Source organism: Dendrobates tinctorius, unplaced genomic scaffold (assembly GCF_039654945.1).
Source record: "Dendrobates tinctorius isolate UK_male_01 unplaced genomic scaffold, ASM3965494v1 ptg000151l, whole genome shotgun sequence".
Classification (NCBI taxonomy): domain Eukaryota; kingdom Metazoa; phylum Chordata; class Amphibia; order Anura; family Dendrobatidae; genus Dendrobates; species Dendrobates tinctorius.
In genome coordinates this window covers 16,942,438-16,968,006 of record NW_027361818.1, presented here as the reverse complement: position 1 = coordinate 16,968,006, position 25,569 = coordinate 16,942,438, and the positions used below count along the sequence as shown (strand labels likewise).

The 25,569-nt window shown below is 43.4% G+C and overlaps 2 protein-coding genes across 2 annotated transcripts in view; one reads left to right on the top strand and one right to left on the bottom strand.

The window, feature by feature from the left end:
• Positions 1–1,324: 1,324 nt before the first annotated feature.
• LOC141049949 (olfactory receptor 11L1-like) lies at positions 1,325–2,182 on the bottom strand. Its single transcript, XM_073546790.1, has one exon. It carries the CDS (start codon positions 2,180–2,182, stop codon positions 1,325–1,327), a length of 858 nt encoding a protein of 285 aa, XP_073402891.1.
• Positions 2,183–5,925: 3,743 nt separating this feature from the next.
• The window catches only part of LOC141049948 (olfactory receptor 6F1-like), a 61,640-nt gene continuing 41,996 nt past the window's right edge, over positions 5,926–25,569 (top strand). Inside the window, exons 1-2 of the mRNA XM_073546789.1 lie at positions 5,926–5,936; positions 21,770–21,891. Of these exons, the coding sequence (XP_073402890.1) occupies positions 5,926–5,936; positions 21,770–21,891 (133 nt within the window). The remainder of the gene's footprint in view (positions 5,937–21,769; positions 21,892–25,569) is intronic.

Genomic DNA, 25,569 nt, shown 5'->3' with positions numbered 1-25,569 from the left:
CTGCGAGCTATAACTTTTTTATTTTTTCGCTGATGATGCTGTGTGGTGGCTCGTTTTTTGCGGGACAAGATGACGTTTTCAGCGGTACCAGGGATATTTATATCCGTCTTTTTGATCGCGTGTTATTGCACTTTTTGTTCGGCGGTATGATAATAAATCATTATTTTTTGCTTCGTTTTTTATTTTTATTTTTTAAGGGGTTCGCTTAAGGGGTTAACTATTGGGACAGTTTTATAGGGCGGGTCGTTACGGACGCGGCGATACCAAGTATGTGCACTTTTATTGTTTTTGGTTTTTTTTATTTCCAAAAAAATTAATTTATTGGGGAATTTTTTTTGTTTTTTTAATTTATTTAGCGATTTTTTTAAAATTATTGTTACTTTTTTTTTTTTACTTTATTACAATGTCCCAGGGGGGACATCACTTTCCTGTGACAGATTGCTGACCTGTCACATCACAGATCACTGTGACATATCAGCGATATGTCACAGGCAGTCCAGAAGGCTTCCTCATGCCTGCGGTTTGCAGGTACTGAGGAAGCCAGCTTCCTGCAGGCCCCCGGAGGTCCTCGCCGCCATAATGGATCCGGGGACCTGCAGGAAAGGAGCCCCCCGCAGCAGCGCTGCACATTGCGCTGCCGTGGGGGGCTCAGGGAAGCGCGGAGGGAGCCCCCTCCCTGCCGATGCTTCCCTTTAACCCCCGGTATACCGCGATCGTGTTTGATCGCGGTGTGCAAGGGGTTAACGTGTCGGGGGTGGTCCGTGACCGCCCCTGACACATTGTGCCGGGTGTCAGCTGTGATAATCAGCTGACACCCGGCCGCGATCAGCGGCGCTCACCACGTTGGCGCCGCTGATCGCTGTGACGTAATATTCCGTCCATGGTATTTAGGTCCAGGGTCACATGGACGGAATATTACGTCCATTGTAGGTAAGGGGTTAAATGAGTAAAAATGCAATCAGAACTATTTTTAATTATTATTTTTAAAAGCGGAAGCCTTCACCCACTCTTGTGGGAGAAGACCCAGAGCATCATCTATATACCTGCACCTGAAAAGGTTACAAAGTAGTACATCCTCTGGAAGAGAAGGTTAAGAGGTTAAACCTGCCTTGTTAAAGAAGTTTGAGGCATGTGCTGGCTGCATAGCACAGCCAGCGCCTGCTCTGCATGGAATGGGTTCTGCTGCACACCACATGTCACTTTCATGTACGACATTTGCCAAGAAGGGGTTGAGATTTTCAGAATTTTAGAAACAGATCTGACATAAGCTGACCACATGCATCTACAGGTATAAGCTCAGCAATGTATATAATAGCACTGGCAATTACCAGATCATGCACTTGTTACAAATTTCTTGTACGGCTTTCCTTATATCTGTGTTTCTCAGACTGTATATAATGGGGTTGACCAAAGGAGTAAACACAGTGTATAGAAGTGATAGGACTTTATTCATGGCGGCTGTTTGCCTTTTTGTTGGGACAGCATAAACACTGAACATGGTCCAGTAGAATATGGAGACCACAGTGAGGTGAGAGCTACAGGTGGAGAAGGCTTTCTGTCTACCGGTACTGGATGGGATCCTTAGAACTGCTAGAACTATATAAGTGTAAGATATTACAATGATTGTGGTTGGAATGATGACAATTGGAAAACCTATGAAATAAATCTCCAAGCGAACAATGAATGTTTCAGAACAGGAAAGTTCTAGTAAAGGGAGAATGTCACAATATACATGGTCAATGATGTTGGGACCACAGAAGTTTAATTTTGCTGCAGTTACGATGTAAATGAAAGTGAATAAATATCCAAACAGCCAACAGATGATGGTCAATGTCACACAATATCCACTTGTCATGATAGAAGTGTAATAAAGGGGATTACAGATGGCCACATATCTATCATAAGACATCACCGTGAGAAGAAGACATTCTAAAGTTTCTATAACACAGAAGAAATAAAGCTGAATGATGCAATCAATAAAAGAAATGGTCCCGCCATTATTCAGGAGAACGTGGAGCATCTTAGGAACAATATCTATGGTCAGCAAGATGTCACTGATGGACAGTTGTGAGAGGAAGAAGTACATTGGAGTGTGGAGGTTCTTGCTGGTGGACACCAGGGTGATGATCAGGAGATTCCCACATATTGTCCCACCAAAAACCACAAAGAAAAGACAGAACATGGAAAGTCTTAAACTATGGCTGACTTGAAAACCCTGGAGGAAGAATTCTGTGATAGACGTCAGATTACTCTCCTATATGTAAAATAACAAAAAAATATATTTTTTCTATTAATAAATCGTCCACATTCTACCAATATTTAATTAATTTTTACGAACATATAAAATATTGGATCCAGTTTTGGGCTCCACATTCTAAATACGATGTTGAAAGGCTAAAGTTGATTCAAAGGTGACAATTAGATTATTATACTGGATAAAAGACCTCTCATAATCAAAGGATAGAAATCTAAAGGTCATTCAGCTTAGAAAAAAGACATGTCAGAGGAGATCTCATTTATATGAATAAATACATGTGTGGTCAATACAAAAACGGAACATGATTTACTCCTTACAAAGACCATACTAAGGACCAGGGAGCACTCGTTACAACGGTAGGGAAGGCGATTCCAGGAGCTAAATTGTAAAAGGTTCTTTACAGTTAGAGCAATCAGAATGTGGAATGACGATCACTAGATAACCTGTCAATCCTCATTTAAAATATTGATGGGTGCTTTTTTATTATTATTATTTATTTAAGTAGCACCATTGATTCCATGGTGCTATTCATGAGAAGGGGTTACATGCAAATTTCAGATATCACTTACAGTAAACAAACTAACAATGACAGACTGATACAGAAGGGAAAGGACCCTGCCCTTTCGGACTTACATTCTACAGGATGGTGGGGAAGGAGACAGTAGGTTGGGGGGGTGGCAGCAGTTCCGGTGTTGGTGAGGCGGTAGCTCCGGTAGTGGTGAGGAGGCAGCGGGGTCATTGCAGGCTGTAAGCTTTCTTGAAGAGGTGGGTTTTCAGGTTACGTCTGAAGGATCCGAATGTGGTTAATAGTCGGATGTGTTGGGGCACAGAATTCCAGCGGATGGGGGATATTTGGGAGAAGTGTTATGATTCGGTAACCGAGGAGGATAGCCGGGGCATAGGCTAGACAACCAGAACACCAGAAAGGTTGGTAACTAAGCGGACTGCAGACCCCTGAACTTACAACACAACTAGAATTAGCAATGGGACGTGCCTATGATGCCCTAGATGCCTCGGCACAGCCAGAGTTAACTAAGCCTAAAGAAAGAAAGCAAAAAGCTGAACTGCCCCCGAGTAGAACCCCCAAGGAAAAAACAGCCCCCAAACATATATTGCCAGTGAGATAAGATGAAGCACAAACACAGGCAGAAAATAGAGTAATGTGTGTAGATAGAACAGGACAGGAAAGAATACTGTCTGCAATCATGCAAAAACCCTAAGAAAAACTCAACACATGTGATATGCAAAAATACTGAGGCCACACAACCTCCCCCCACTAGATCAGAATTCTGGTGTGAACTGGAAGCAAAACAAAAGACACTGACACATCAGGAGACCAGAAACACTGAACAAACTGACATGAGCTGAAGCATATGTAACGGGGTCCAGCGCAGGTCCCCACTGGGAACAAGGCTGAAATACAACAGCAAAGCAGAAAACAGAGGAAGACAAAAACAGACAAATGACTTATCTAAAAAATGCAGGACCAAGCTGGAGACAGACTTCCAAAGTGGACAGGAAGAAATGAAATCACCAGCAACAATTGAGGGAGGGTTGCTCACTTAAATCTTCCCAGTCAGTAACACCTGACTTACAACCATCTTCTTCAGGTGAATGACCTCTGTCAGCTAGACCAACTTCATTACCCACTTCAACCACCAGAGGGAGACCATACTCAGACCAGGTCAAACATATTCACCACAGAGAAGTCTTTGAGGTGATTACATGAGGAGCACATAAGTGTGGAGGAGAGAAGGAGGTCTTGGGAAGACCAGAGATTATGTGAGGGGAGATATCTGGAGAATAGTTCAGAGATAAATGGAGGAGACAGGTTGTGGATGGCTTTGTAGGTCAGTATTAGTCATTTGAACTGGATACGCTGCGGGAATGGGAGCCAGTGAAGAGATTTGCAAAGGGGAGAAGCAGAGGAGTAGTGAGGACAGCGATGAATTAGTCAGGCAGCAGAGTTAAAGATGGACTGGAGAGGTGCGAGGGTGTTAGCAGGGAGGCCACAGAAGAAGATGTTACAGTTGTCAAGGCGGGAGATGAATTGGGCAAGCACAAGCATTTTATTAGATTGAGGGTTGAGGAAAGGACAGATTCTGGAAATATTTTGAGCTGGAGGCAACAGGAGGTGGAAAGAGCTTGGATGTGTGGTTTGAAGGACAGGGTAGAGTCAAGGGTTACTCTGAGGCAGCGGACTTCTGGTACGAGGGAAAGCGTGATGTCATTTATTGTGATAGATAGATCAGGTAAGGAAAATCTGTGAGATAGAGGAAAGATGATGAGTTTAGATTTGTCCACATTGAGTTTGAGGAAGCGAGAGGAGAAGAAGGAAGATGATAGATACTGGATTCTGGACAGCAGAGAGGTGACATCTGGGCCAGAGAGGTAGATCTGAGTGTCATCAGCATAAAGGTAGTACTGGAATTCATTGGACTTTATGAGTTGTCCCAGGCCAAGTGTATAGATTGAGAAGAGCAGGGGTCCTAGAACAGAGCCTAGGGGCGCTCCAACAGAGAGAGGGTGGTATGAGGAGGTAGTGTGGGAGTGGGAGACGCTGAATGTGCGGTTGGAAAGGTATGAGGAGATCTTTGATGCCAAAAGGAAGAGAGGATCTGTAGTAGGAGGCAGCGGTCAACTGTTTTGAAAGCAGAGGATGGGTCTAGAAAAAGGAGTATAGAGCATTGTCCTTTAGCTTTTGCTGTAAGTTGGTCGTTAGTAATTTTGGTCAGGGCTGTCTCAGTGGAATGATGAGGATGGAAGCCAGATTGTAGATTGTCAAAGAGCAAGTTAGATGAGAGGTGGGAGGAAAGTTCAGCGTGGACGTGCTGCTCCAGGAGTTTGGAAGTGAATGAAAGCAGCGATATTGGGCAGCAGCTGGACATAGCGGTTGGGTTGAGGGTTGGCTTTTTAAGAATAGGCATGTTTGTGGCATGTTTGAAAGTTGAAGTGAGCTTACCAGAAGTTAGTGATAGGTTGGAGAGATTGGTTAGGGATGGGATAATTGTGGTGGTGAGGTTGGGGAGGAGGTGGGATGGGATGGTGTCTAGTGCACAAGTGGTGAAGTGTGATGTGGAGAGGAGGCAATTAAGCTTCCCTTCAGTGATTTTGGAGAGGGAGGTTATGGGGGAGGGTCATTGGTCTGGTATACAAAGGGGCCTTGTTTCGTCAATCTTATTTTTGAAGTGTATGGCAAAGTCCTCAGCAGAGATGAGGGAGGTTGGAATGGGCAGTGGTGGGCAAAGGAGGGAGTTAAAAGTTTTGAATATCTATTTGGAGTTGCAAAACAGGAAAGATGCGAGGGTTGTGAAGTAGGCCTCTTTAGCAGAGGTGAGGGCAGATTTGAAAGCGAGCGTTGCTTGTTTGAGTGCAGTGAAATCATCTTGCAAATTTGTTTTCTTCCAACATCCCTCTGCAGCCCTGGACACTTGCCGGAGCTTTTTAGTGATGTTATTGTGTCAGGGTTGTCTATTGATATGTCACACTCTGCCATGAACGAGAGGGGTGACCATGTCAATGGCTGATGCGAGAGTGGCATTTTAGAAAGCAGTGGCAGTGTTTGTGCTGTGGAGTGAGGATATGGATGCCAGTGGTAGAATAGAGACAGAGATCGTGTGTGTGTCTAGGTGTGTGAGGTTTTTGCGGGGGTGCACACATTGCTGGACATGGGTGACAGGTAAGGAGGACAGAGATGAGAAAGTGAGTAGATGGTGGTCGGATAGAGGGAGAGGGGAGGTGGTGAAGTTAGATAGAGAGCAGGGACAGGTGAAGACCAGGTCTAATGTATGTCCATCTGTGTGGGTGGCTGAGGAGGACCACTGAGCAAGTCCAAAAGATGAAGTAAGGGACAGGAGTTTGGAGGCTGCTGACTGAAGGGTATCAGTTGGTATCAGTGGGGATGTTGAAGTCACCCATGATGACAGTGGGAATGTCAGTGGAAAGAAAGTGAAGAAGCCAGGTAGAGAATTGGTCAATAAAGGCAGTGGCCGAGTCAGGAGGTCGGTATATGACGGCCACTTGGAGGTTGGAGGGAGAGTAGATGGGGACAGAGTGGTCTTCAAAAAAGGGGAGGATAAGGGAGGGTAGAGGTGGGATTGGGTTAAATTTATTCACAGTCAATAGCATTGTAGGTTATATAAAAAACTAATGAGAGATGATGTTTTATTGATTCAGAGAGAAAGAACTTTTTTTCAATGTATGTAACTGTGTAACTAGACTTGCAAAAATTTTAATCTTTACAATTCGAGGCCATATCAAACACAAAGAAAAAAGATAGGCCATAAAAGGGGGATCACCACAAGCCAGGAGTTAGCGTTTAGAAGCAGATTTTATTGGACATGAAAAAACCAACACAAACATTTAAAAACATTAAAAAGTCACCCATGTGGCATAGCTAGAACAACCATAGGCTCATGATACAGCCGGCAACCTATGGCAACACTCCAAAAAAGTTATAAAAATAATAACAGCCAGATAACCATATAAACAGCATGCCAAATAACAGTTGACAATATAAATTGTACCTACAGGGGATGCAAATGTACATATGTTATACCCTTTTTGAGCCCTGCAAAAAATGCCAGAAAGAAAGCAAAATGGTCCAGATAACATGAACATTAAAAGATATAAATAGTGACCTAGGAGAAAAAAAAATCACCAAGGACATCAAAATACCTATAGATGAAAGTGCATGTAGGTTCAAAACAGTCATTAAAATTGATCAACCCTAGGATGGCCGTTCAAACATACAGGTATTAGAACAACAGGCTGAAAAGAGCACCCATGTCCAAAGACATTAAATAGTAGTGCCAGAAATAGAGACCCATATGGAGTGGAGCCAGGTGAAGTGTATATACAGGTTCTAATACATGGCTGGTAAGCGCAGACGACGCCATCATAAGCATGGGCATCTCACTTATGCGTCTGCTCATGCAAACTTTGACGCACATTAAGGAGCAGGCGTCTGCAGCCGAGGATGATGAGGAAGAGGAGGAGGGAAGCCTTTATGACAGTCAGACATTGTCTGCTCAAGGAAGTCTCGTGGACGAGGAGGAGTAGGAAGAGGAGGAAGAGGAGGAAGAGGAGGAGGATGGGGATGATTATTTTGGGGAGGAGGATGCTTCTCAGGGGGCAAGAAAAAATGTTGGCGTGGCAAGGTCTGTTACAGGGTTTGTGCGTGACTGGAGGGATGTGGATTTGCCAGAAAGTGCTCCTCCACCCAGCACTCGCGGTGCATCATTGACACCGGGAACATTGGCCCACATGTCAGATTATGCCTTGCAGATCCTAAAAAGGGACCCCCGCATTGCCAAAATGATGAACGATGATGACTACTGGTTGGCCAGCATCCTGGATTCACGTTATAAAGGCAAATTCCAAAACATCATGCCACAGGAGAACCTAGAGCTAATATTGGCTAACAAACAAGCAACTCTGGTAAACCGTTTGTTTGAGGCATTCCCAGCACACAGCGGTGGTGATGTTTCTCCCACGAGCCGTAGTGGGCTACATGGAACAGGTGTTCGTGGTGCACACAGCCGATGTGGCGTTGGACACAGGGGTTTCATGACCATGTTGTGGACTGATTTGTCAAGTACCGCTCTCACGACTGGTAATACTGCATCGATCGAAAGTGACAGGAGACAGCAGTTGTCAACTATGGTAACAAACTACTTCTCCTCCCATATCAATGTTCTACCTCACCGGTCATTCCCCTTTGACTATTGGGCCAGTAAACTTGACACCTGGCCTGAATTGGCACAATATGCCTTACAGGAGCTCGCTTGCCCTGCTGCAAGTGTGTTATCTGAACGAGTCTTCAGTGCTGCTGGATCAATCCTGACAGAAAAAAGGACCCGTCTGTTGACCCAAAATGTGGATGATCTAACCTTCATTAAATTGAACCATGCATGGGTTTCAAAGGATTTTGTCCCACCCTCCCCTGCTGACACGTAGGTTGCCAGAAAAATGGATTGCTATTGTCATCCTCTTCCACGGACTTCTCCAATTACTCCATTTGCAGTTGCTGAATGTCCAACATAAATATATGCCAATTTTTCCACCTCCCTAACTTGGCTGCCTCCCCCCACAGGGCCGGGGTCACCACCTGGCGCACGCACCCATGCGAGTGCCGCTGCCCTGGACAGGTGGGTGGTCACACTCTTTGGCAACGGCACTGGCACAAGGTCCCTCATAGTAGAGGGGCCCTGTGTCAGTGCCATCGCCAACGAGTGGGCCCCCCCTGCTTGCTCAGGATCACAGAACTTGCAAAGTTGAAATACTTACCTCTCCCTGCTCCACCACCGTGACGTCTTCCGCGTTTCCTGACAGTGACATTCTGGTCAGAGAGCGCGATGACATCACGTCTGTACGCCCTCTGCCTAAATAGTCCAAGTGCAGTGACATGGAAGATGGGGACGATGAGGAGTCCAGACTAGTACAGGGATTCCGATACAAACCAGACAGGCCTAAATGCATCTGCACTAATACAGTGTGCAGCGGACCCAAGTAAAATGGCAGCTGCACAGCTGCATAAATACAAAATGAAACAGCCAGCCTACTATTAGCGATTGGCCGTGTGGTACACCAGTGCAGAAGAAATAATCCGCTTGTGGCAGTGTTCACACTGGGAATGCAGGGCTTCTGGCTCACAACCTCTTAGTAACACCATATAGTGGGGCTGCCCAGTGCCACCTAGAATGCATCCCGTGTGAACAGAGGCCACAAGTTTGCAGAATCATTTGGGCCCAACTGCACCCTGAAAGAAACATAAAAAGTGCACAAAAAACATATCAATATATGTGAGGTATTGGTTGATATTAAGGCCTTAATACAGAAGCTGGCAAACTGCGTCACAGGGATTCCCTAGCGAGGAGACTTATTTAATTGTTTTCAATGTTGGGACAGCTATTTTTGGGGAGCACTATACTCTGGAGAATGATAGATGGGGCCCACCATACACTGGAACATTCCAAAGGTGGACATCAGACACTGGAGCAGCATTTACAGGGCCCATTATACACTAGAGCATTAGAAATGGGGCCCATTATGTTTGGAGCATTATTTGGGCCAATAAGACAGTGGAGCTTCATCCATGGGGACCAACATATACTGTAGCATTATGTGGAGCTCATCATATACTGTATGTAACATTATATGGGACCAATGATTCTGTATGGAGAAATATATGGGCCTCATTACTCTGTATGGCGCACTATGCGGTGGCCATAATACTGTATGGAGTAATATACTGTCCGTTTTTGGAGCTATTGGAGAATTTAAAATGGATATCAGTCATGAGATGAAAGAAGTGAAGTATTTTTCATTGTACTGTACCGCTATTTCTCTGCCATATCAGAGGATCATGAATTGTAGCATGTGTTAAAGGAGCCCTGGGCCCACGAAAATCTGGAGCCAGCCCTACCCCCCCCACAATTTTAGCCAAATAGCCCCCAGTTTTCAATGCATAACTATTATTATAAAGTAAATTAAGGTTGACAAGCTTAAGTAATAAGAATTGATGTTTTTGGCTTTAAAATGGGCACTGTAGGTGTGTTTAATGTCCTCCACTCCCTGCCGACCTTGGTTCCCCATTGACTTGCATTGGGTTTTGTGTTTCAGTCGGCCTTCGACTTTTCATGATAATCGGCCGATTTCGTTCAACCCGACTTTTGAGAAAGTCGGGTTTCATGAAACCCGACTCGACCCGAAAAAAGGCAAAGTTGCTCTTCTCTAGTAACCATATTATTCAACTTATTTGCTGTAATTCATCTGTTACATTGTTCTCAGGGCTTACTGTTGTATATCCATGGGGGGAATCACTGGAGATGTTATGTCAGGAGAGGTGTTTTAGCATAGAGACGGAATCAGGACTGGCTCTTTCATTATCTTTTGCACACCAAGAGGTGCTGAGCAGCTGTTGCTAATTTATAACTAAGCAGCTCCCACAATCCCTCTCTCCTGGCCCTGTATTGGGGTGTATAAATGTAGACTAACTCTAAGGGGCACGCAAGTGAGGGGTCAGCACACATTAAGCAAAGCATCGCATTAGCTAAGCTTCTAGCAAGACAGTTACTCCATGACAGTTAGTCAGGACAGGAGTCAGGTAACCCACACTTTACTGTCTTTTTAGCCATGTGCTTTATTTTTATCCTCCTGTGTTCCCATGGCATCCACACTCACCGCCCCATCCTTCCCCCATCACCTCTCATACACATCAGCCCCTCTATACTTTCCTCTCCCATGTACAGCTCCCATGCATTTCTCACCTTCCTGAAAAACCTCAGCCCATCTTGCCCAAACACATTCAACAAAAGAACTGCTAACATTTCAAATAACTACTTGCTCTTTATGTTCCTACTCCTACTGATTTCAGGGGACATCTCCCCCAACCCTGGTCCACCATCCTCCAACCTCAACCCCTACCCTACCCCATATCAAAACCAAAATAATCTAATTAATATTACTTGCACTCATTCATCTCCTTCTTTCAATTGTGCCCTCTGGAATCCACGGTCTGTATGTAACAAGCTTTCTTTCCTGCATAACTACTTTCTGAACAACTCTCTTAATCTGTTGGCCCTCACTGAAACCTCGATTCAGGATTCTGACGTTGTCTCTCCTGCTGCCATTAGTGTTGAGCATTCCGATACCGCAAGTATCGGGTATCGGCCGATACTTGCTGTATCGGAATTCCGATACCGACTTCCGATATTTTTTCAATATCGGAAGTCGGCATCGGAATCGGAAGTTCAAAGTTGATTGACAGCCTGACGTCATCATGATGCGCGGTGTGTGCGCATCATGATGCGCCGTCATTTCGGGCCTTCCGGGGGTCTCTGCCGGCCTGCCGGGGGGCTGTGCCGGCCTGCCGGGGGGCTGTGTGGACTGCCCGGGGTTTGTACCGGCCTGCCGGGGGGCTGTGCCGGCCTGCCGGTGGTCTGTGCACCCTGTGGGGGTCTGTACCGGCCTGCCGGGGGGCTGTGCCGGCCTGCCGGTGGTCTGTGCACCCTGTGGGGGTCTGTACCGGCCTGCCGGGGGGCTGTGCTGATGTCCGGGGGTCTGTGCAAGCATCGTCCGATGGGACTACAAGTCCCATCAGGCGATGCCTGCTACCATGACAGTGATTGACACATTAGCCAATGATGGGACAGTAGTAGTCCCATCATCCGGCTAATGTGTTAAATGTTAAAAAAAAAAAAATACTACATACATACTACATGCTACATACATACTACATACATACTACATACATACCACATATATACTACATACATACTACATATATACTACATACATACTACATACATACTACATGCATGCTACATACATACTACATGCTACATACATACTACATGCTACATACATACTACATATATACTACATGCATGCTACATACATACTACATGCTACATACATACTACATATATACTACATACATACTACATACATACTACATGCTACATACATACTACATATATACTACATGCATGCTACATACATACTACATGCTACATACATACTACATGTATACTACATACATACTACATACATACTACATACATACTACATGCATGCTACATACATGCTACATGCTACATACATACTACATATATACTACATACATACTACATATATACTACATGCATGCTACATACATACTGCATGCTACATGCATGCTACATACATACTACATACATACTACATGCTACATACATACCACATATATACTACATACATACTACATACAATACATTCATACAATACATACATAGACATACAGTACATATAACATAGAGTAACATACTTACCAATACTTGTCACATTGTTCCCCGAAGCCATTGTCTTTTTCGGAATAAATATTAACATAACAAACCACAAAAATACTCACCCACGATCCGAAGCAGTCCACGAGTGTGTCCCACGACGATCTTGGGTAGAGAACTGCAGCATCAGCTGTTGCTGCTGTTCTCTACAGGCTGCAGGAATCCAATGACGGAAGGTAGGTATCCTTCCGCACTGTATTCCTCCGCCACTTAAAAAAAAAAAAAGTCCCTAGTCTCACTTTATGCCATTGCTGCGTGGGAATTTCCAATGGCATAAAGTGATACCTACCTTCCGTCATTGGATTCCTGCAGCCCGTAGAGAACGGCAGCAACAGCTGATGCTGCAGTTCTCTACCCAAGATCGTCGTGGGACACACTCGTGGACTGCTTCGGATTGTGGGTGAGTATTTTTGTGGTTTGTTATGTTAATATTTATTCCAAAAAAGACAATGGCTTCGGGGAACAATGTGACAAGTATTGGTAAGTATGTTGCTCTATGTTATATGTACTGTATGTCTATGTATGTATTGTATGAATGTATTGTATGTAGTATGTATGTAGTATATATGTGGTATGTATGTAGCATGTAGTATGTATGTAGTATGTATGTAGCATGCATGTAGCATGCAGTATGTATGTAGCATGCATGTAGTATATATGTAGTATGTATGTAGCATGCATGTAGTATATATGTAGTATGTATGTAGCATGTAGTATGTATGTAGCATGCATGTAGTATGTATGTAGTATGTATGTAGTATATATGTAGTATGTATGTAGCATGTAGTATGTATGTAGCATGCATGTAGTATATATGTAGTATGTATGTAGCATGTAGTATGTATGTAGCATGCATGTAGTATGTATGTAGTATGTATGTAGCATGTAGTATGTATGTAGCATGCATGTAGTATATATGTAGTATGTATGTAGCATGTAGTATGTATGTAGCATGCATGTAGTATGTATGTAGTATGTATGTAGTATATATGTAGTATGTATGTAGCATGTAGTATGTATGTAGCATGCATGTAGTATATATGTAGCATGTAGTATGTATGTAGCATGCATGTAGTATGTATGTAGTATGTATGTAGCATGTAGTATGTATGTAGTATATATGTAGTATGTATGTAGCATGTAGTATGTATGTAGCATGCATGTAGTATATATGTAGCATGTAGTATGTATGTAGCATGCATGTAGTATATATGTAGTATGTATGTAGCATGTAGTATGTATGTAGCATGCATGTAGTATATATGTAGTATGTATGTAGCATGTAGTATGTATGTAGCATGCATGTAGTATGTATGTAGTATGTATGTAGTATATATGTAGTATGTATGTAGCATGTAGTATGTATGTAGCATGCATGTAGTATATATGTAGCATGTAGTATGTATGTAGCATGCATGTAGTATGTATGTAGTATGTATGTAGTATATATGTAGTATGTATGTAGCATGTAGTATGTATGTAGCATGCATGTAGTATATATGTAGTATGTATGTAGCATGTAGTATGTATGTAGCATGCATGTAGTATGTATGTAGTATGTATGTAGCATGTAGTATGTATGTAGCATGCATGTAGTATATATGTAGTATGTATGTAGTATGTAGTATGTATGTAGCATATATGTAGTATGTATGTAGTATGTATGTAGCATGTAGTATGTATGTAGCATGCATGTAGTATATATGTAGTATGTATGTAGCATGTAGTATGTATGTAGCATATACTGTATGTAGTATGTATGTAGTATGTATGTAGCATGCATGTAGTATATATGTAGTATGTATGTAGCATATATGTAGTATGTATGTAGCATGTAGTATATATGTAGTATGAATGTAGCATGTATGTAGTATGCATGTTGCATGCATGTAGTATATATGTAGTATGTATGTTGCATGTAGTATGTATGTAGTATGTATGTTGCATGTAGTATGAATGTAGCATGTATGTAGTATGCATGTTGTATGTATGTAGCATGTAATTTTTTTTTTTTTTTTTACATTCAACACATTAGCCGGATGATGGGACTACTACTGTCCCATCATTGGCTAATGTGTCAATCACTGTCATGGTAGCAGGCATCGCCCGATGGGACTTGTAGTCCCATCGGACGATGCCTGCACAGACCCCCGGAGCCTGCACAGCCCCCCGGCAGGCCGGCACAGCCCCCCGGCAGGCCGGCACAGCCCACCGGAGCCTGCACAGCCCCCCTGGCAGGCCGGCACAGCCCCCTGGCAGGCCGGCACAGACCACCGGAGCCTGCACAGACCCCCTGGCAGGCCGGCACAGCCCCCCGAAAGGCCCGTACAGACCCCAGAGAGGCTGTACAAGGGAAAAACAGGATTTTTCTTATTCCGATACCGGAAGTCCCATAGACTTGAATGGGACTTCCGGTATCGGAATCGGCGATACCGATACTTTTTTTTAAGATCGGCCGATCCATTCCGATCCGATACTTTGAAGTATCGGACGGTATCGCTCAACTCTAGCTGCCATTTCTTATGGTGGCTTACAATTCACTCATTCCCCGAGACCCACAAACAGACCTTGTGGTGGAGTCGGCATACTCCTGTCCCCACAATGCACTTTCCAGGTCATCCCCCCAGTTCCATCACTCTCATTCCCTTCTTATGAGGTCCATACCATCAGGCTCTACCATCCCCTCTCCCTCAGAGTAGCGGTCATATACCAGTCCCCAGGCTCACCCACCCACTTCCTTGACCACTTTTCAGCCTGGCTGCTGCACTTCATGTCCTCAGAACTACCAACTCTTATCCTGGGAGACTTCAACATCCCCATTAACAGCCCTACTTCCACATCTGCATCCCAGCTTCTATCACTAACCACTAGAGTTGAGCGATACCGTCCGATACTTCAAAGTATCGTATCGGATGGTATCGGCCGATCTTTAAAAAAAGTATCGGTATCGCCGATTCCGATACCGGAAGTCCCATTCAAGTCTATGGGACTTCCGGTATCGGAATAAGAAAAACCCTTTCCTGCCCTTGTACAGCCTCTCTGGGGTCTGTACGGGCCTTTCGGGGGGCTGTGCCGGCCTGCCAGGGGGTCTGTGCAGGCTCCGGTGGTCTGTGCCGGCCTGCCGGTGGTCTGTGCAGGCTCCGGGGGGCTGTGCCGGCCTGCCGGGGGGCTGTGCCGGCCTGCCGGGGGGCTGTGCAGGCTCCGGGGGGCTGTGCCGGCCTGCCGGGGGGCTGTGCCGGCCTGCCGGGGGGCTGTGCAGGCTCCGGGGGTCTGTGCAGGCATCGTCCGATGGGACTACAAGTCCCATCGGGCGATGCCTGCTACCATGACAGTGATTGACACATTAGCCAATGATGGGACAGTAGTAGTCCCATCATCCGGCTAATGTGTTAAATGTTAAAAAAAAAAGAAAAAAAAAAAAATACTACATGCATGCTACATACATACTACATGCTACATACATACTACATATATACTACATACATACTACATACATGCTACATGCATACTACATACATGCTACATACATACTACATGCTACATACATACTACATACATACTACATGCATGCTACATACATACTGCATGCTACATACATACTACATACATACTACATACATACTACATGCATGCTACATACATACTACATGCTACATACATACTACATATATACTACATACATACTACATACATGCTACATGCATACTACATGCATGCTACATACATACTACATGCATGCTACATACATACTACATATATACTACATACATGCTACATACATACTGCATGCTACATACATACTACATACATACTACATACATACTACATGCATGCTACATACATACTGCATGCTACATACATACTACATACATACTACATACATACTACATGCATGCTACATACATACTACATATATACTACATGCATGCTACATACATACTACATGCTACATACATACTACATGCTACATACATACTACATATATACTACATACATACTACATACATGCTACATACATACTGCATGCTACATACATACTACATACATACTACATACATACTACATGCATGCTACATACATACTACATGCATGCTACATACATACTACATGCATGCTACATGCATGCTACATACATACTACATGCTACATACATACCACATACATACTACATACATACTACATACTACATATATACTACATGCATGCTACATACATACTACATGCTACATACATACCACATACATACTACATACATACTACATACATACTACATGCTACATACATACTACATGCATGCTACATACATACTACATGCATGCTACATACATACTACATGCATGCTACATGCATGCTACATACATACTACATGCTACATACATACCACATACATACTACATACATACTACATACTACATATATACTACATGCATGCTACATACATACTACATGCTACATACATACCACATACATACTACATACATACTACATACATACTACATGCTACATACATACTACATATATACTACATACATGCTACATACATACTACATGCTACATACATACTACATACATGCTACATATATACTACATGCATGCTACATACATACTACATATATACTACATGCATGCTACATACATACTACATGCTACATGCATGCTACATACATACTACATACATACTACATGCTACATACATACCACATATATACTACATACATACAATACATTCATACAATACATACATAGACATACAGTACATATAACATAGAGTAACATACTTACCAATACTTGTCACATTGTTCCCCGAAGCCATTGTCTTTTCCGGAATAAATATTAACATAACAAACCACAATACTCACCCACGATCCGAAGCAGTCCACGAGTGTGTCCCACGACGATCTTGGGTAGAGAACTGCAGCATCAGCTGTTGCTGCCGTTCTCTACGGGCTGCAGGAATCCAATGACGGAAGGTAGGTATCCTTCCGCACTGTATTCCTCCGCCACTTAAAAAAAAAAAAAGTCCCTAGTCTCACTTTATGCCATTGCTGTGTGGGAAATTCCCACACAGCAATGGCATAAAGTGAGACTAGGGACTTTTTTTTTTTAAGTGGCGGAGGAATACAGTGCGGAAGGATACCTACCTTCCGTCATTGGATTCCTGCAGCCCGTAGAGAACGGCAGCATCATCTGATGCTGCAGTTCTCTACCCAAGATCGTCGTGGGACACACTCGTGGACTGCTTCGGATTGTGGGTGAGTATTTTTGTGGTTTGTTATGTTAATATTTATTCCGGAAAAGACAATGGCTTCGGGGAACAATGTGACAAGTATTGGTAAGTATGTTACTCTATGTTATATGTACTGTATGTCTATGTATGTATTGTATGAATGTATTGTATGTATGTAGTATATATGTGGTATGTATGTAGCATGTAGTATGTATGTAGTATGTATGTAGCATGCATGTAGCATGTAGTATGTATGTAGCATGCATGTAGTATATATGTAGTATGTATGTAGCATGCATGTAGTATATATGTAGCATGTATGTAGTATGTATGTGGTATGTATGTAGCATGTAGTATGTATGTAGTATATATGTAGTATGTATGTAGCATGTAATATGTATGTAGTATGTATGTAGTATGTATGTTGTATGTATGTAGCATGTAGTATGTATGTAGCATGCATGTAGTATATATGTAGTATGTATGTAGCATGTAGTATGTATGTAGTATGTATGTGGTATGTATGTAGCATGTAGTATGTATGTAGCATGCATGTAGTATATATGTAGTATGTAGTATGTATGTAGTATGTAGTATGTATGTAGCATGCATGTAGCATGCATGTAGTATGTATGTAGCATGCATGTAGTATGTATGTAGCATGCATGTAGTATGTATGTAGCATGCATGTAGTATGTATGTAGTATGTATGTAGTATGTATGTAGCATGCAGTATGTATGTAGCATGTATGTAGTATGTATGTAGTATATATGTAGTATGTATGTAGTATGTAGTATGTATGTAGCATGCATGTAGTATATATGTAGTATGTATGTAGCATGCATGTAGTATGTATGTAGTATGTATGTAGTATGTATGTAGCATGCAGTATGTATGTAGCATGTATGTAGTATATATGTAGTATGTATGTAGCATGCATGTAGTATGTATGTAGCATGTAGTATGTATGTAGCATGCATGTAGTATGTATGTAGCATGTATGTAGTATGTATGTAGTATATATGTAGTATGTATGTAGCATGTAGTATGTATGTAGCATGCATGTAGTATGTATGTAGTATTTTTTTTTTTTTTTTTTAACATTTAACACATTAGCCGGATGATGGGACTACTACTGTCCCATCATTGGCTAATGTGTCAATCACTGTCATGGTAGCAGGCATCGCCCGATGGGACTTGTAGTCCCATCGGACGATGCTTGCACAGACCCCCGGACATCAGCACAGCCCCCCGGCAGGCCGGCACAGCCCCCCGGCAGGCCGGTACAGACCCCCACAGGGTGCACAGACCACCGGCAGGCCGGCACAGCCCCCCGGCAGGCCGGTACAGACCCCCACAGGGTGCACAGACCACCGGCAGGCCGGCACAGCCCCCCGGCAGGCCGGTACAGACCCCGGGCAGTCCACACAGCCCCCCGGCAGGCCGGCACAGCCCCCCGGCAGGCCGGCAGAGACCCCCGGAAGGCCCGAAATGACGGCGCATCATGATGCGCACACACCGCGCATCATGATGACGTCAGGCCGTCAATCAACTGAACTTCCGATTCCGATGCCGAATTCCGATATTGAAAAAATATCGGAAGTCGGTATCGGAATTCCGATACAGCAAGTATCGGCCGATACCCGATACTTGCGGTATCGGAATGCTCAACACTACTAACCACCTCTCTCGGCCTCTCACACCTCTCAACCTCTGACACACAAAGACGGTAACACCCTTGACCTGGTCTTTGTCCGGCTTTGCACAATCTCCTACCTAAATAACTCACCACTTCCCCTCTCTGACCACAACATTCTCTCCTTCACGCTCACAAATCCTCGCCCACCCCAGCACACTCCTACCTATTACACTTTCAGAAATCTGCATTCGTTAACCCTCAGGCACTTTCAGACTCCCTACAATCTTCTGTGTCCCCAATCTCCTCTTTTTCCTGTCCTGATCTGGCTGTTCATCACTACAACAACACTCTTACAGCCACCCTTGACCAGGTAGCGCCCCTCACCCTCAGAACCTCCAAACACCGAGTAAAACAGCCCTGGCTCACATCGCAAACTCAATTTCTCCAGCAATGCTCTAGGAGTGCTGAACGCCGATGGAGAAAAACCTGCACACCAGAAGACTTCATCCACTTCAAATTTATGCTAAGAACCTACAACTCTGCCCTTCACCTCTCCAAACAGACCTACTTCACCACCCTGATCTCCTCACTAACCAACAACCCCAAGAAACTTTTTGACACCTTTCACTCCCTCCTCAGGCCAAAAGCACAAGCTCCTATCTCAGACATTTGTGCAAATGACCTGGCCTCCCATTTTATAGAGAAAATAGATAATATCCGTCAGGAAATCCGCTCCCAAACACCAAGTGCTTTGACTCCCATCCCTACCTTCATTTCCCCTGGCTCACTTTCCACTTTTGATCCCATCACAGAAGAAGAAGTCTCCAGACTCCTCTCTTCTTCTCGCCCAACTACATGCACTACTGACCCCATTCCCTCACAACTCCTCCAGTCTATCTCTCCAGTCATCACAACTCACCTAACTACAATCTTTAATCTCTCCCTTTCCTCAGGCATTTTCCCATCCTCCTTCAAACACTCTATCATTACTCCATTATTAAAGAAACCTGCTCTCTACCCATCCTGCACAAACAACTGCAGACCAGTCTCCAATTTCCCCATCACCTCTAAACTCTTGAAGCGCCTAGTCTACTGCCTCCTTACCTGTTACCTCTCCACTCACTCCCTCCTAGACCTTTCACAGTCTGGCTTCCGACCCCTACTTTCGATTGAAACTGCACTTATCAAAGTGACCAATGACCTTCTGACAGCAAAATGTAATGGTGAGCACTCTCTGCTCATTCTAGACCTTTCTGCAGCTTTCGACACTGTTGACCACCGTCTCCTTCTTCTTAGGCTCCAGTCACTAGGCATTAAGGACACTGCTCTCTCCTGGTTCTCTTCCTACCTCTCTGACCGCTCCTTCAGTGTTTTGTTCGCTGGCTCCACGTCATCTCCTCTTCCTCTTGCTGTCGGGGTACCTCAGGGCTCAGTCCTTGGCCCCCTTCTCTTCTCTCTCTACACGGCCCCAATTGGACAGACCAACGGCAGATTTGGCTTTCAGTTCCATCTTTATGCTGATGATACACAACTACATACATCATCCCCTGACCTTACCCCCGCTGTACTACAGAACACCAGTGACTGTCTGTCCGTCCGCAGTCTCCAACATCTTGTCCGCTCTCTATCTGAAACTTAACCTCTCAAAAACTGAACTTCTTCTGTTCCCGCCATCTACTAACCTCCCTAAATCTGACATTTCCCTCTACATGTGTAGCACCATAATAACACCTTGGCAGCAGGTGCCCTGTCTGGGTCTTATGTTTGACACCAACCTCTCCTTCACATCCCATATACAATGTCTTGCCCGCTCTTGCCGCCTACACCTAAAGAACAACTCCAGAGTTCGCCCTTTTCTCACCATGGAAACAACAAAAACCCTCACTGTCGCATTGATCCACTCCCGCCTGGACTACTGCAATGCTCTATTAAATGGCCTCCCCGCTACTCGACTTTCCCCTCTCCAGTCCATACTTAATGCAGCAGCCAGGGTCATCCATCTGGTTAATCGGTACTCAGACGCGTCCGCTCTTCACCAATCGTTACACTGGCTGCACATTCATTATAGGAAACAATTCAAAGTACTTGTTCTCACTCACAAAGCTCTCCACAGTGCAGCACCCCCCTACATCTCCTCCCTCATTTCTGTCTATCAGCCTAGCCGACCGCTGCGCTCTGCAAAAGACTTTTGACTAACCTCTGCACTAATCCGCACCTCCCACTCCCGACTCCAAGAATTCTCCCGTGCTGTGCCAATCCTCTGGAATGCTCTACCTCAAGAAATTAGGACAATCCACAGTTTGCACAGTTTTAGCCGCTCTCTCAAAGCACATCTATTCAGAGCAGCCTATCACGTTCACTAATCAGTCATTTTATGTGCAAGTGTGAGTATGTAGCCCATTCACTTTCTCCATCCCCCACCTTCTCAAGATGGCTGGACCTTCATTGTAAATACACCATTGTAAATACACCCCTGTACTTTGTATCTCCCCCACCTCATTGTAGATTGTAAGCTCTCAAGAGCAGGGTCGTCTTATTTTACTTTAATTATTGTATTGTTAACGTTGTTACTTATGACTTGTGTTTTGAAACTGTTAAATTGTAAAGCGCTGCGGAATATGTTGGCGCTATATAAATAAAGATTATTATTATTATTATTATTATGTTTTGCAATTCTCTCATAACAAATTCAGCTGTAGAGGGTCTGCAAAAGACTGAATGGTGCAATATTACTCATCTCACCACTATCTTGTCCCGCCGTCCACACAGTCTTTGGCATGTCTTCTTTTCTTCCTCTACTGATTTTCTTTTCTTTAAGCTTCTTCAGTCCTGGCCAGGAGTTCCGAAAGGACAAGGCTGCAGACATCATTGCCTGCAGTGACTTCCGAGGCCTTGTCCAGTCCGGTGACCTGATGGCAATCTACGTGAACATCGGGACAGGTGAGCCATGAGGTTAGTATTTATTATTGATTATATATTTTTCTTTTTGTATTCTCCATTTATTTTGCTTTGTTGTCTGTTGGGAGAGACCCCAAGGAAAATAAGGAACATTCATTTTGCAGAGGATGAATTATACATGTACAGTATGAAAACCCATTGATTTTACTTTTTATTTTGTTTACATTGAATAAAATAAAATAGTAATTATAGTAATAATATCATGTAGACATTAGTAAATGTGTTTGAGGTGATTTAAAAAGAAACTGAACCTATTTATTTTGATAATTGCTTTGTGTGAATGATGAAGAAATGTGACCTGCAGGCCAATATTTGCTGATCAGAGTTGGGTTCCACCAAGGACAATATCGGTGAGGAGTTTGGATCTCCTCCCTGTGCGTGTGTGGGTTTCTCCCCACATTCCGAACAAATGGGGAAAGTAGATTGTAAGCCTCAATGGGGCAGGTATTATGATGTCTGGAAACTCAACAGAAATTACATACATATACAGTTGTGGCCAAAAGTATTGACACCCCTGCAATTCTGTCAGATAATACTCAGTTTCTTCCTGAAAATGATTGCAAACACAAATTCTTTGGTATTATTATCTTCATTTAATTTGTCTTAAATGAAAAAACACAAAAAGAATTGTCCTAAAGCCAAATTGGATATAATTCCTCATCAAACATAAAAAAGAGGGTGGACAAAAGTATTGGCACTGTTCGAAAAATCATGTGATGCTTCTCTAATTTGTGTAATTAACAGCACCTATAACTTACCTGTGGCAATAGGTGTTGGCAATAGCTAAATCACACTTGCAGCCAGTTGACATGGATTAAAGTTGACTCAACCTCTGTCCTGTGTCCTTGTGTGTACCACATTGAGCATGGAGAAAAGAAAGAAGACCAAAGAACTGTCTGAGGACTTGAGAAACCAAATTGTGAGGAAGCATGAGCAATCTCAAGGCTACAAGACCATCTCCAAAGACCTGAATGTTCCTGTGTCTACCATGCGCAGTGTCATCAAGACGTTTAAAGCCCATGGCACTGTGGCTAACCTCCCTAGATGTGGACGGAAAAGAAAAATTGACAAGAGATTTCAACACAAGATTGTGCGGATGTTGGATAAAGAACCTCGACTAACATCCAAACAAGTTCAAGCTGCCCTGCAGTCCGAGGATACAACAGTGTCAACCCGTACTATCCATCGGCATCTGAATGAAAAGGGACTGTATGGTAGGAGACCCAGGAAGACCCCACTTCTTACCCCGAGACATAAAAAGGCCAGGCTGGAGTTTGGCAAAACTTACCTGAAAAAGCCTAAAACGTTTTGGAAGAATGTTCTCTGGTCAGATTAGACAAAAGTAGAGCTTTTTTGGGCAAAGGCATCAACATATAGTTTACAGGAGAAAAAAAGAGGCATTCAAAGAAAAAACCACGGTCCCTACAGTCAAACATGGCGGAGGTTCCCTGATGTTTTGGGGTTGCTTTGCTGCCTCTGGCACTGGACTGCTTGACCGTGTGCATGGCATTATGAAGTCTGAAGACTACCAACAAATTTTGCAGCATAATGTAGGGCCCAGTGTGAGAAAGCTGGGTCTTTCTCAGAGGTCATGGGTCTTCCAGCAGGACAATGACCCAAAACACACTTCAAAAAGCACTAGAAAATGGTTGTGAGTGTGTGACTCTATCTTACCGGATCTTTTGGACTTGCCTTTATTCACAATAAATTGGAATTTTGGAAGCTGGATTTCTTTCTTCTCTTTTTTGTCTACTACTACACGTGACGACTACACGATATCCGGGCTTCCTCACAACACACGTCAAGCAGGTGAGCTCCTTTTTTTCATTTTTTTCCTTACTTTTGAATGACACCATACATTTTATCATGCAAGGTGCTGGAAATGGGGGGAAAAAGTGACGAAAAGCAAAAAAAAAAAAGTGCAATTCCGCAATTTGTTTTTTTATAGTGTTCATTTTCCAATACAGCTAAGCTGGCAAAATCATTCTCTAGATCAGTGGCAGTAACACTTCATTTCTGGGACATTGAGATGTGCTTGTTGTTTGTGCCTTGAGCCACTGTTTAAGCTGGTATCATTTTGGGGCATGTATAATGTCTTGATTGCCTCTTATTGCATTTTTTGTTCTGTTGTGGCAGAGCAAAAAGCAATTCTGGCATTTTCATTTTTTTTTTATTACACCGTTTACCGATAAGATTCATTTATTTTATATTTTTTATATTTTAATAGAACAGACTTTTATGAATGCAGCAATACCAAATATGTGTAATTTTTCATTTCGTAATTTTTTTATGGGAATTTAAACTTTTAGGCTATGTGCCCACGATGTGATTTTTAAGTGTTTTTGCTGCGATTTTTGACGCGAAAATGCTGCGAAAATGTTTAAAAATCTTGTACATGACGCCCCCCATGCATTCCTATGGCATTCCGCACATGCTGTGCTAATGCTGCGCTTTCTTCCGCGGCGGAATCGCATCGCGGAAAAAAATCGCAGCATGCTCATTCTTTTGTGCGGAATCGCAAAGAATTGCCGCGATTCCGCACCCATAGGAATGCATGAGAATCGCTTACTTCCCGTGCCCACCATGCGGGAAGTTAAGCGTCTCATGTGCGGTTGGTACCCACGGTGTGGAGGAGAGGAGACTGTCCTCCAGGCCCTGGGTACCAAACCCCTGTAAAAAAAAGAATAAAAAATAAAAAAAAAATCGGTGTATATTTACCTTCCGACGTCCCGCGCTGCATTCCCGGGCCACAGCGTTCCCAGTAATGCCTTGTGATGATGTAGTCTCGCGTGACTGAGATCGCTGTAGTAACGCGAGACTACATCATCACAGGTCTCGCAAGGCATTACTGGGAACGGGAACGTCGCTGAGGCTGTGCGGGACATCGGAAGGTAAATATACCCCAATTTTTTATTTTTTTATCATTTTTAACATTTTATCTTTTACTATTGATGCCGCATAGGCGGCCTCAATAGTAAAAAGCTGCTCACACTTGTCAACTTGTCAAACACTATGTTTGACGAGTGTGACCAACCTGTCAATCACTTTCCAAGCGATGCTTCAAATCGCTTGGAAAGTGCTTGAGAAAATCGTGGCAAAATCGCGAACAGAATCGCGGTAAAATCGCGCGGGGAAAAAAACGCGCGATTTCTGGGAAGGAGTCCGGTTTTCAGTGTGCGTTTTAACACGCAACGTGGGACCATAGCCTTATATATTTTTTTTTTCAAATTTTGTAAATCATGTTTTTTTACTTTTTACTGCATTTGTTAGTCCGCTAAGGGGGCTCGAACTTCTGATCATCTGGTCACTTGTACAATACTCAGAAATGCTATAGCATTGTTATATATAGCAAACATCAAGGTCACCTATAAGTGTCAGCTACAGTATAGATTTCACAGGAGTGCCGTCATGACAGTCATGGGGGTCTTCAGCAGACCCTGGTTATCTTGGCAACCCATCGGCCTCCACGATCATGTCAAGGCGCACCGATGGGCATATGTCATATGTTTTTAAAGGGTTAAAAAAATGCATATGTACAAAAGTCTTAGGCCTCATTCACATGTCAGCATATTTAATCAATATTTCATCAGTACTTTGCATAGGAAAATCAGAAGAACTTACAGAGAAATAGTTACTTTTTTTTCTACAATATTACTTGAA